Below are 13,234 nucleotides of genomic sequence, written 5' to 3' on the forward strand. Positions count from 1 at the left end.
AAAGCCAGTCTGTGAAAATATTGTTGGACATAAACTGGTCCGTGGTGCAAAAAAGGTTGGCTGCCTTAAGAAACAAAGAAATGAAAACATGCTAGCAATAGTAGCTTTGAATCCAGTGTGACAGGTCATCAGAGCGAGTCATGATCTTTTCAATATAATGTCAAAATCAAATCACTTTTATTGTCACATCACATGTGCAGGTACATTGGTACAGTACATGTGAGTGAAATTCTTGTGTGCGAGCTTCACAAGCAACAGAGTTGTGCAAATACAATAATGTAAACAAGCAAAATACAAGAATGGCTACATCTGAAACTAATAAATGTAAGCATCATATGTCAGGCTTCCAAGATAAGACACATTTGAATATCAGCAGCCACATCCTAGGTAAAAATGCTGAAAAAAATAAAAACGGCTTGATCTTGATTGTAAATGTGTGTCTTATTTGTTATGATTTCTAGGTATAAAATGCTGATTCATATCCGCACACACACCAATGAGAAGCCACACCATTGTCCCACCTGTAACAAGAGCTTCTCACGTCTGGAGAACCTGAAGATACACACTCGCTCGCACACAGGTGAGTTCAGTCCCATCAAAACCAGCAATGACTTGAACCAGTCATTCTCAAACTGTGGTATGCATACCACTGGTGGTACGTGGGCTCCCTCTAGTGGTACACGGGAAGATTCCAAAAATATTTTAAGACTAAATAATATAGCATGTTCTGACTGAGTGATTTCTGAAAAAATAAAACGTACAACTCTGCTATCACTTCTGTCATAAATGACAGACTTTACTGTAATAATGTAAAGAAGGAGCAAATTAAACCTTTTGAAAAAAAAGGAACGTCCCAGTGAGGCTATTACAAAAGGCGACCATTAAGGCGACCATGGTCAATGGCGACCATTGACCATTAAAAATAAAGTATTTTATATCTTTTGTTCTTATGCAGTATTTTATTTTGTTCTTTTAAAAAGTGTCACATCGGAATAACACTTTCTTCTTTGTTCCTTTCCTTGTTGAGCAATGACACACCATGAATCTCAAGAGTTAGAAACAAACTGACAACATCCTTCTCTGGCATTGTTCTCAAATCAAATCATTTCTTTCCCCTCCATTTCTCCTTCCTTTGTCCTTCTGTCTCTGACTCATATTTGTTTGTTTCTCTTTTCTTTCAGGGGAAAAGCCTTACATCTGCCCCTATGAAGGCTGCAGCAAGCGCTACTCCAACTCTAGTGACCGCTTCAAGCACACTCGCACCCACTATGTGGACAAGCCTTACTACTGCAAGATGGCTGGCTGCCTGAAGCGCTACACAGACCCCAGCTCCCTACGCAAGCACATCAAGGCTCATGGGCACTTTGTTGCCCAAGAGCCGGGGAGTTCAAGTAGGTCAGGGACAGGGCTGGGCCTTCCTACCCACCAGAGTGCCACTGAACAGCCCTCTGTAGGCGGGACTCCTGTCATCATCCCTGGGGCTGCTGCAGCCCTTCTTGGGGGCCTTGGGACGTCCTTGCCCCTCTCTGCTTTCTGCCATGCCAGAGCTCTAGGCCACCACCGGGCACCGCTCTTTTCCATGGGTGGAGGAGGAAGCATGGGATCGCTCAGCCTTTCAGACTCCCCACTGTTGCGCTTTGGACTTTCAGCTGCGTCTATGTTTGGGTTGGGGGCTTTGGGAGGTCTGGGGCAGGTGGTAAGAAGGGAGCCAGAGGACGGGGAGGAATCAGAGGAAGGAGAGGACGGGGAAGTGCTGAACCTCTCTGCAGGGGTTGGGGCGAGACAAAGTGACGCTTTGTCTTGGGTGGTGGTTCCATCAAGGGCGCTACTCCTCAAACCAGCTGTTGTTAGTTAAGATGAACTGTCAGCAACTCAGAGAACCAGAGAGTTTGACTTTGTGTTTTTCCAGCCTGCCATCATCATTATCACCGTGTCTCATACTAACATTTTATCAGAAATCACTGGTAATGTAAGTGTAATAGTTTAAAAAAGTACATAACATGTGAGACTCGCTCTGGATACCTTGGTGCCACATTAAGATACACTGAAATGTCTTTATGTTGGCATATCATGGAAAATCCAGATAATTCTATCTACAGTCCCTCAGTGTATGCCTGCATCACTTCCTTTTGTTGATATATTGTTGCTCTTTAAAACAGGACGTTTACTTCCTCATTTATGTTGTATTAAGGAGTTAAACCAAAGGTGTAGATCTCTGTGAAGCTGGTGGCTCCTGACAAAACACTAGTATTTAATACCCGGGCATGAAACCTTATTGGTTTTACTAACATAATGCAGTGCATATGACTGTGGAAAGCTTTTGTGGGTGTATAAGGTTATAAAAATCCCTTCCACAGTTAGAGCCATGCAACAGTTCAGCCATTCCAACCAATAATAACTAAAGACAGACTTGAGTACAGTGGTCTTGTAATGAGCAAAACTTCAGCAGGGCCTTTTTGTACTGCATAACAGTTATTTTTTACACCATACATGCATTTAGCTGTCTTAACTTTGAGAAGGTCAGTTCATCCATATTGCAAAGAAAAGAAAAAAAGCCAGATCCTTAATCGTAGCATGCAGATCCACTTTATATTTTTTTTTTCACATTGACCTGAGATACCTACTGAGTATCTCTATAGCTCTAGTTGTTATCTGGGTAATGTTAAATCATCAGTGCAAACAGTTTCTCCTGTTGAAATACTCCTAAGGATAGCAATGTTGTTTGGATAATTTCCTCAACCACTATAGCTGTTTGTAGTTATTAGTAGGCTTGATAAAAAGTCTCGGGCATTTAAAATTTGTTTGCTTTAACTGGTCTCTGGTTTTAAAACCCCAGATGATGAGTAAGAGAACCAAAGGTCAAAAAGTAAGTCCATATAATAGTGACTCATACAGTAATGACCAGGGAAAACATTGTGATTGCCCGGCCATCACGTATACCCACCTTCATAGTCTGTTTTACTCTAAATTAAACCACAGTTTACCAAGTTAATATCATGGTGAGACTTGAAACTGGGGCCTGAGATCATAAACCCACTAGGAAATGTTTACTCCAAAGAGAAACAAAACCACATCGCTGCACAGCTAAATAACAGAAGTTAGGGAATATGTGTAATCTGGGTGAACTGAGCCTTCATAAACCCATCTTTTTAATTTCATCTACAGCTTGATTTCCTAAAGGATTTTTCCACAGGCAAGCTCGTGGATTAAATTTACCAAAGCTGCTAAGGAAAAACAGCTGGCACCCCGGCCTTGTGTAGTTTTTAAGCTCGACAACCCCCACAGAGTGCTTCCATCGACTCAGATTGTTTCCTCAACAATAAAGATGTGAGGAAACAAGGATGTGGGGAGCAATAGGAAGTACAGTCCACACACCAAAACACACACAATTATGTAATATTAAAACATACAATACAGAGCTACCCTTGATACAGTTGATTTTATTTGAGCAAAGCTGTTTACACAATATTTATGCATATGAAGAGGAAATTATGTGTTTATGGAAAAGATTTTGCACAGCAGTCTTCTTATAGATTGTACTTAAGTCAGTTTGAAATCAAAATCTTTGACTCGGTCTGATCATGTAAAGGTTTCTATGGTTTCAGTTTGGTACACCAGTTGCTACGTGCAATATGTAGTCCTGGTATATCCCCTCACCTGCTTAATTTCCAAGCCAAAAGCAAACAGAATAATTGCCTTGCCTCCAACCCCCCAAAAATATTGATTTAAAAATGCTAAATCACAAGAGGTCTCACGCTACACAGGACAATGTCAGCAGTTATCGCACTAATTTGCACATAGAAAAGTGCTCAGTGTTGCTCTCATATCTCCACTGCTGTTTATTTTAGCTAACAGTAAAACCTTGACTCAGACTTAGAACACAATGACGTGTGACAGATTATTTTCAACAAAAAGCTATGTTGACCATGTGATTTTTCTAATCGCAAGAAAAACGAACTAAAAAAAAAAAAAAAAAAAACGAAAAACAAACATATTGACACAAGTGAAGGTCAGAGCTCCTTCACTCGCAGATTATATTAGTGTAGTGTTTGTTGTACTAATCGTTTCAAGACAATGGTCTAAACAGGATCAGCTCTGCCTGAAGGAATAATTCTTGTGGGTAGACAAAGGTGTGTATATGGCAATAATAATTACACATTTGCTTTGAACAAATGTTGAGACATGGCATAAGTAGGAACAGAAAAAAAAGCAGTCTGTCCAGAGGCAGTGAAGGGGAAGTGTTTGACGATGGCCACACATGGCCAGTATCTGTGTTGATCTTGTATTCCTGTTTGCACATCCTGATCAGTATTTCAAAGGTGCCCCAGTAAGTGCCTTGTGTTTCAGCTAAAATATATCACTCAGTATATGGAACATATGTACTCAGCTGTAAAGTGCATATATATGCTTTTTTTTTTTAAATTACATTTTAGGAAACGTTAAACTTTTTAAAGGCTTGACAACAGATGTGATTTGTACATCAGGGCGACTGCAACACCTTTTAAACACTCCACCAATGTTTACGACTATGGCAATGACTCAGTGTCAATAAATGCATTAAAGGAGAGAGTGTGACACCATTGTGTAATTTTTGTGCTGTGATGTTTTTTGTTTTGTTACTTTACAAGTTGAAAGACTACATGGTAGAATAAAGAATTGTAATAAATTAGGGTTTTTCTTACTGTGCGTGTCCACTCTTCTCTATTTGTGTTATGCCCACTCACAGTTAGAGTTTGCCTCTGCTGTTTCATTTGTTTGAGATTATGACATCAGGTAGCTTCCTTGTATACCAGCATGAATAGAAAGCAGGAAAAAGCAGACAAACAGGTATCTTCTTATCGATGTGAAAGAATTACCACGTGAATGTTACTGATAGCTCCGAGGAGAATCAGAAAATGGTCCTCCCATATCTAAGTGGGTTATAATAATATGTCTCCACATCTCGGGTGACATATTAACAATAAAACATCTCTGATGGGTGTTGCAATGGCATGCCTGTCACAGCTTTGGTTATAGTAAGGGCCCCTCTTCCCCTCCAGGTAGGTAATTGTTCGTAGGTGAGAAAGAAAATCAGTAAATATTTGACGTGTAAATACACCTTTGTAATGAAAGCCTTAGGTTTCAGCACTTGGAGAAGTAATACAGTTGTATAAGCATTGTAAACGTGTAATCTTTCTCTGGACTGAAGACAGTGGATTGGTTGCAACAAGTTTTATACCTCCAATCCAAAACCTCATGGGGTGATGACACTCAATCTGCAAATGCTCACTTAGACCCCTAGTCCCCACCCTAACCCTAATTCTAACCTTGATTGGACAGGCATGAACTGCCAGCCTGAGGAAATAGGACATTTAAATGCTGTGGCTGTGGTATATAACATTCACACACAAACACACAAAAAGAAAGAGGAGGGAATGGAGGGATGGGATTCCAACCAATTACTGGCTTATTGTGGTTAACCACAGAAGTGTCTGATAAAAATGTCATGGGAAAATCCCCCCAGCAGGGAAAAGTTAATTGTTGATTCTAAACGACCTGTAGGTGTTAATGTGAGTGTAAATCCTTGTCTGCGCCGAGTTAACCCTCCCCATTTCTTTAATTGAATCTATGAAAAATGCCAACAATAAAACAGTTTGATAGGCATAAAAATATTATTTCTGCACCAACAGGATGATCTCCAAAGAGCCATCACCTGAAAATCTAGTGGATCTCTGCATGATGTGGAACTGTGGAGGACAAAAGAAAAAGTGGTGTTGCTTAAAAACTACCTGCAATAGATGAATAGTATCTGAAATTAAGAAATTAAAGAAATCTACCAAATACCTGAAATGAGAAGCCTCATTAGAAATGGTCTCAGAAGGTTAGCTGTCAAGGAAGGTTAACATGGAGCAAAGGCTGAGGTTGCCAAATTACAATTGTTACGCCTCTTATCAAGGAGTGAAATCAGATTTCAGAATTTTGAGTCAAACGGTCATGAACTTATGAGGCGTACAACAGTGACTGCTGCATTTCAAGCCAGTGATGTTGGGGATTTTGGCGAAATTGGATGGAACTACGAACATATACAAACAATACAATCTTATTGGTGATGGCTTTTGCTTTGGCATGACAATTGCCCCAAACACAATACCAATTCAGTAAACATGTAGCTGTATGGGAAAACACACAGTGGAATACTATCAGTCATGGACTGGCTTCTCCAGAGCATGGAGCTCAAACTTATTGAAGCAGTGTGGAATCATCTGGACAGAGAACAGAACAAAAGGCAGCCAACACCCAAAGAAGAGCTTGGAATGTCCTTCAAGAAGCCTGGAAACTACTTAAAGAAGTTAGAAGAAAGCTACCTCATAGAGGTAATTAAAAAAAAGGGAAATAAGTTGTAATGCTAGTGATGTTTAATGCTTTATTATAGCACGTTAGCATGCTAATATTGGTGAATTACTAACAATAACACTTACAACAGAGTAGTACCTTTTGTTTTGTTATATTTTTTTTCAATATTTGAATGTTAATGTTCATAGTATAACTGAATAAAATCTTGATATGTTACGATAAAGATACTTAGTAAAATATGAAATTTAGCCTCATCTCTGCACACTGTCAGGCAATTTGTCAAAATGTTAGACAGACAGAACTTTCTATGTAGTTATCACACAATATAAAAATCATATGAAAAAAAGTGTTAAGATGTGGATTGTATTAAAATAAATATTACAGATGTCATGTAATTAATTTATCCTCAGTGCTTATTTTCTTAATATATTGTTTTATGTACTTTAATAATGAAGGTTTGTAAAGCAAGGCCACTTTTGACTCATAAACTAAGTGCTCAGCCAGACTGAAAAACAGGAAGTTAGTGTAGAGCTATACAAGTACATTAATAAATACAGGAAGCCAGACAGAAAAGAGGAACTTGTACCATATAAGGAGTCTTTGTATCAAAACTGTGTGACGTGTAAAGCAGGGTTTTAATAGTTTTGCAATTTTCATTAGTTTTTATTTTTATTTAGTTTTGACTTCAGATTTTATATCAGTTTTAATTAGTTTTTACCAATTGTTTGCTAGTTTAGTTTAGTTTTTTTTTTTTTTTGAAAAACCTTAGTTTCAGTTTAGTTTTGATTAGTTTCAGTTATAGTTTTAGTTGTGTTTGCAATAATTAAGTGTAACAAAATCCCAGTTTCATCATATCAGTCATGCTCTTCTGCTTATCCTTGGGTATGTTGCTATTCCAGCTACCATATCCTGCACCCTGGACAGGTCAGCTGTCTGTCGCAGGGCTAACACGCAGAGACAGACAACTCACATTCCCACCTATAGGTTCTTTAAATAAATAAATAAATAAATAAATTAATTAATTAATTAATTAATTAGGGCAGATGAACAACCATTGATACCAGGCAACTATAAAATGTATATCTTGGCCCCAATGAGACTATTAACTTTTGCAGCATCGGGTGTTCGTAATTTTGGTTCAAGTGAATTGATAAACGTTTTGAAGGCAATTGACTCACACAGTTGTGTAGATATCCCCGTCCTGTTGTCTCGGGATGCATCACGCTGCCTTGCCTGGGGTTAGCTTCTGTTTTCTGGGGATGAGGGTTGAGTGTGCTCCCTTACCTTCTCAAGGTAAGCTAGGTTAGCCTTCTTGTGTGAGCTTTTCAAGTGCACTTTAAGGTTTGTGGGATTTTTTTCCCTTTAGAAATGTCCCTCATAATTTGTCTCTTTCCACTACAATTATGCTTTATCCAAAACACAGTCATATTCAAAGTAATCCCAAATTGGACTTTGGCGCTTTCTCCCGACTTTTCCTGACATGAATCTGCGTGTGGACAGAGCAGCAACACAGACGACTTGACTAATGTACTGCCACCTGCTGGCATAATGAGACACAGCAAGAAAAAAACCTGGAAACTAAACTTCATTTTCACCCTTGACTATTGTATGACACACACACATCAACGAAAACTAAACACATTTTTGCTATAAATTCAGTTAATTTTAGTTAGTTTTGTGAACACTCATTACAGTTTTAGTTAGTTTTCCTTTTTTCGCAAAGTCTCGTTTTTATTTTTATTTCTGTTAACGAAAATGTTTTTTCACTTCTAGTTTTCGTTATTTCGTTAGTTTTCGTTAACGATAATAACCTTGGTGTAAAGTACCAAAATAACACCTATATGTGAGACGTTTTTAAATTCTAATGTTAGAGTTTCTGCAACTCGCTTTTGGGGCTCTCTCTTCCGGAAGATGATTGAATAAAAAGAAATATAAATGTTTTGACCACTATGAGTCGGTTTTCTCTGTTCTATCAAGGGGATAAAAGAATTGGGTTTTAATATTTGGTGTTTCCGCCTGGTTCCCTTTGCAACAGAGAGAACAAACGTGGCCGAAGGTTGGATCTGATATGAGGCGAACATGAGATTTAAAGATTTAAAGGTAGGCACAAACCTGTTCAAAGAAAAAGCAAATCTGTGCATATTGGATGAATTCAAAAAAATTTGGGTTAGCAAACCTGGGAAAGAGAAAACTGACTGCTTAAGTGGGAAAATTGTGAAAAGAAACATATACAGAAAATGTATTAACCTTACTAACACTTACAAATACAAGAGAGCTCATGAAGATTGGACAGCATCTTGAGCATGTGAGTCTGTTTATCATCTTGTCCAAGTCACTTAGTGTGAAAGGGAAAAAGCGATTAAAGCTTAAAGTAGTTTTTAGAATACTGAATTAGAAGTGCTCTTGTACAGATTGATCAAAACAAGTGATTACTGTAGAAATAAAATAAGATAATTCAATAATGTGGTAATGTTTAAATTAGAGATGGCACGATACCACTTTTTTATGTCCGATACGATATCATAAATTTGGATATCTGCCGATACCGATATGAATCTGACACAGTGTTTTTTAATCAATAAAACAGTTTTTTTAATATCTTACTGCATTTTGTATAAATTCATACTCAAGTTTAAATAGACAACACTAAAGCTATTCTGTTATACCTGTGTGTAAAAAATACACTGCACCCAAAATATTTCATAGTTCAGCAATACTGATCAATCTAATAAACTTAAACCTGCTCCATCCTTCCTATTTTGGTATTTTAAAGAGTACTTAGCAGAAATATTAAGCAACCTAACTAATAGGGTTGCAAACTCCCAGCAAAAAATAAAATAAAATAGGGAACCACCCTCCACCTCATGATGCTTAATCGATGTAATCAACTTTAATTTGATGCAGTGTGAAAAAAAATGCACAGAAATCAATTATTTTTCAAGAATAATTAAATAGATTCAACATCTTTCTTCAACAGAACTGCAGACTGCACGGTTGGTATCTTCCCAGAGGAAAAAGTAATATAGCTTACTAGGGTATATTAGACTTAACAGCAGACAGTAATGAACTTCTATACATTTTACATCAGATTAAAACTTTGGGTGTAAGATTCAGATAATTATTTATTAAAAGCTAGACATTTTAAATGAGAATAAGAAAGAAAAGTATGTCTTTGTGCCCCTTTTCCCTGTTAATGACCTATCGGCCCCCCTGGCTAAACTTTGCTAGATCCGCCCCTGCACAGTTACCAGCTGTCAGCTATGTAGAAAAAGATCCTCGAGTAGAAAGTAATATTAAATAAATTCTAACAACAGCTTATTAAGCTTAAATGTGCTGCTGTTGTTCAGCCGCTGGTTTCCTCTTTCTGGTGCGAAGTGGGCGAAAAACAAACAAGAGAGACGGACTCGTGACAGAAAAGCCGATCAGCTGATCGTTAAGCAGTTTCACGATTGAAGTAGCAGCAAGAAGAGGGAGGGGGAGAGAAGAGGCAGTCGCTCCATATATCGGTTGTTAAGCTTAACGTGGGAATGCTTTACAAACATTCAGAGATGAACTTACACACTTGCTTTACCTCTCTCTGGGATAACTTCCTCGGAGATGAAATGCTGGTTTGGTAGCGAGGCTACAAACCAGCATTTCATACAAATACACGCAGTGCTGTATGTGATGCATACTGCTCCCACGTGCTACTTGGGTTTCCTGTCTGACTGGATGAGTGAAGCTTGCACTGAAAGAGACACTGTGACTGTGTGAGAAGAAAGGCTTGGTAACATACAGGATAATTAAATAAAGTGGTCAGGTCTGTGACTAAGTGCAGTAGTCCAAATTTGGAAAAGAAATTTAGTATTTAGGGATGATAGATTGTTATAACGTCTTTAGAAAAGGCTTAATGAGAATATCAATAGTGTGCAAACTGTGTGGCGTTTAACAAGATTTTCTGTGTATTTAGGTGAAATTATGTCAGTTGACTATGTCCACTGTGAGCGACCATCTTTGAACAGAGGCGGGGTTTACGACACCAACTCTCTGCCATCTATAATCCAGTTTTGAAATCCCTTCCCAGACGCCTTAACGCCCACTCACATCCTGGGCCATCTGACCTCAGGAATTCGCATGATAAGGTGGGGCCAGGTTTCACAATGAACACACCCGAAACTCTGGCTGATTGGGACCCACACCCAGTTTCACACCTTGGCTCAGGCGATTAGAGGATCATCAGGGGGTCCTTTTGTCTCTCTGTGGGGGGTTACTCCCACTAGGTTTATATCTGGGACTCTCCACCATGGACATGTCTACACTGAACAAAAGGCCATGTTGAATTTACTTGATTCAATAGTGGACATTGGTTGCACACAAATTTCTTGCTTTGGCAAAAACTTAAACAATTGAGTTAAATCAACACAGCTTTTTCATATGTAATAACCATGTGCATTTTGTGTTCATAAAACACGATTGAAACATGTTCAGATGATGTAAGTTGAGCTCTTGGAATATTTTAATCCTTCACAATTTTGTCATTTTATTTTAACACTATTCAATAACTTTTACCCCAGTACTACTTGGTCACTTAAATACTACATGTTGTCTTCATATTACATAATGTTCAACAAAGTCTAGAGTCTGGTTACCATAAAAATTGAATGGATCTACAATAGCTACCATCCTCCTAACCTTATTCTGGTGCAGGGGGGCTGGGAAATAACCCTGAAGTGATAGGTTACAAGGCAGGACAGCTCACAAGTCTATCACAAACCACCATTTGCACTTACATTCACAGGTAATTTAGAATCACCAATTAACCCAATTCTAACAACTGCTTGACTTTTAACTCTGGGACAAAAAACAGAATACCCTAAGAGAACCCAGTGCAAACTAGCCAGATTGTGGATTTGAACCCAGGACCTTCTTAATGTGAAGCAACAGCACTAACCACCACGCCACCAATCCAGACTTAACAAAAGTAGGAAAGCTATGATTTCAAGGCTTGATGCAGAATTCTTTTGTATGTTTTTGTCCTTGACAGGTTAAACCACAATAAATAGCAATAGCATACATGTGGTGTGTGTGTAGTTGTCTGCCTCTTATAACTCCAGTGGTTTTCCTGCAGTTTGAAATCTCGTGCGATCTTGTGAATTTCATGAGTTCAGCAACTAACCACTCTTACTAGATTGTATCAGGTCGTCTCAACAAGAACAAATTAAGTTGTTGAATTTCGTACAGATTCTTCATGATTTAATTACATTCATAGAAACATGAAATTATTGTGTTTAAATTACAAGTTAGACTTTTTTAATGCAACAACCACCCAATTTACTTAGAGGCGGCTGCTCGATTTGACTGAGATGGATGCCTTCCTGAAACCACAATCCAAAGCGTGCGAGACTGAAATCCCGTGTGGTGTCGCAGTAAGTTATTGACTTACTTCACTCGAACATGATATGAACAATTTAATCTAGCCTCTCTGCATATCATGTAGTTTCTACACTATATAATTACACTTAACTTTAAAGCACGAGGCACTTATGTTAAATACACGCAAGATGCTTACGTAAATCCAAGAGTTGGCCAATCCCTTTTTTTCAGTGTATAACGGGGCCCTTTAACATTGTGACAGTGCACTTAGAGAAAACCTGGCAGGTGATTTTGTTTTGTGCTTGGATGAGCTACTAATCGGCTCTCTTTTTCTCATTTTTGTTCTAAGAAGGCCTGCAAGATTGAATTAACAGCGCTGTAAAAAATTTACGGGAGAACAAATAGAAGGTGACCTTTTCCAGATTACAACTAGTAGTCCATGTCTGTTGCTGTAACAGTAGTTCATGTTTAGAGTAAAACATCCCAGCTCACTGATTTGATCGGGGCAATAGTGTGCCTAAAATGTTGCATAATTTTGCTGAGAGATCTTTTACTTTGTGGTAATCTTAGACGAGTAGTTTTATGGACAAAAACCACCAGGTCATTCAGTGCGTTCCCTTAGTGCTAATGTATAAGAGATGTTGGTGTAGTATAACTGAAGTAATGTTGTTAAGTCCTTAAAGTCATATTCTTTTATTGTCATGACTGTATTTTAAGGTATTTTTATTTTTGTATGATATCTGATTTATATGGAATATGGTTGAAGTAAACTAAAGTATAAAATACTTAGTCAGTCATTTGTTTAATAGTAACTTAACATTATATAATTCCCATATAAAACTATGAATTGTAATTTTAAATGGTTTAAAAGCATGTAGAATAACATATGTAGGCAAGTATATTTCTCCTTTTTTTTATTAAGAAGCAAAGACGAAAAGAAAAAAAAAGAAACAGGGCAGGGTTCGGTGGTTGAATCATCCGTCCCCAACAATGCCAAAACCAAATCTACGCCCTTGTACTGAACAAACACTAGTGTTCAAACAAATAGAACATACACAAAAGAATAGTTGTGCAATTCAAAGATGCTTTGAAGTCAATGTTTATTTAGGTATTCGCGACCCGATTTTAACCTTAAGTCTTCAACACAGCCCGAGCTGTCTTAGGCAAGCTTTCTTGAAATTTCTTTATGTAGTGTTAAAGAAATTACAAGAGAGTAGTTCTCCGGGCTTCTAGGAACCACAGCACCTCAGCCGTTAAAAGGCAGTTGACAGTGCCGGTGTAGAGGGTTAGGGTGTAGAGTGCTGTGCGTAAAAGTTGTCAATACTCGGCTGACTCCTTCAATATTAAAAAGAATGCGTCTCCTCCCATGCGCACAATTTTTGTGGTTAAGACCCTTCCTACTCCCATAGACATCCATTTTAATACCATAAAAGACCACATGCAGTAAATTTTCAGATTACAGTTAACTTGAGTGGAAAGATGAGCTGGTTCTAATTAGGGGAAAATGACAAACTATAATTCCCCCCCGTGTCCCGTCTCTCTCCTCCCC

At 38.2% G+C, this 13,234-nt stretch overlaps 1 protein-coding gene across 3 annotated transcripts in view; it reads left to right on the forward strand.

Annotated features, from left to right (window-relative positions):
- The window catches only part of LOC309708743 (zinc finger protein GLIS2-like), a 30,890-nt gene extending 26,204 nt beyond the window's left edge, over positions 1-4,686 (forward strand). For all 3 annotated transcript variants that reach the window (XM_082537025.1, XM_082537027.1, XM_082537026.1), the window contains exons 6-7: positions 462-580; positions 1,182-4,686. In XM_082537025.1, coding sequence (XP_082393151.1) covers positions 462-580; positions 1,182-1,855 — 793 coding nt within the window. In that variant the 3' untranslated portion in view covers positions 1,856-4,686. The remainder of the gene's footprint in view (positions 1-461; positions 581-1,181) is intronic.
- The last annotated feature ends 8,548 nt before the right edge of the window (positions 4,687-13,234 follow it).

The sequence above is a fragment of the Aulonocara stuartgranti genome, assembly GCF_965226115.1.
Source record: "Aulonocara stuartgranti genome assembly, chromosome: 6".
NCBI classification, from domain to species: Eukaryota; Metazoa; Chordata; class Actinopteri; order Cichliformes; family Cichlidae; genus Aulonocara; species Aulonocara stuartgranti.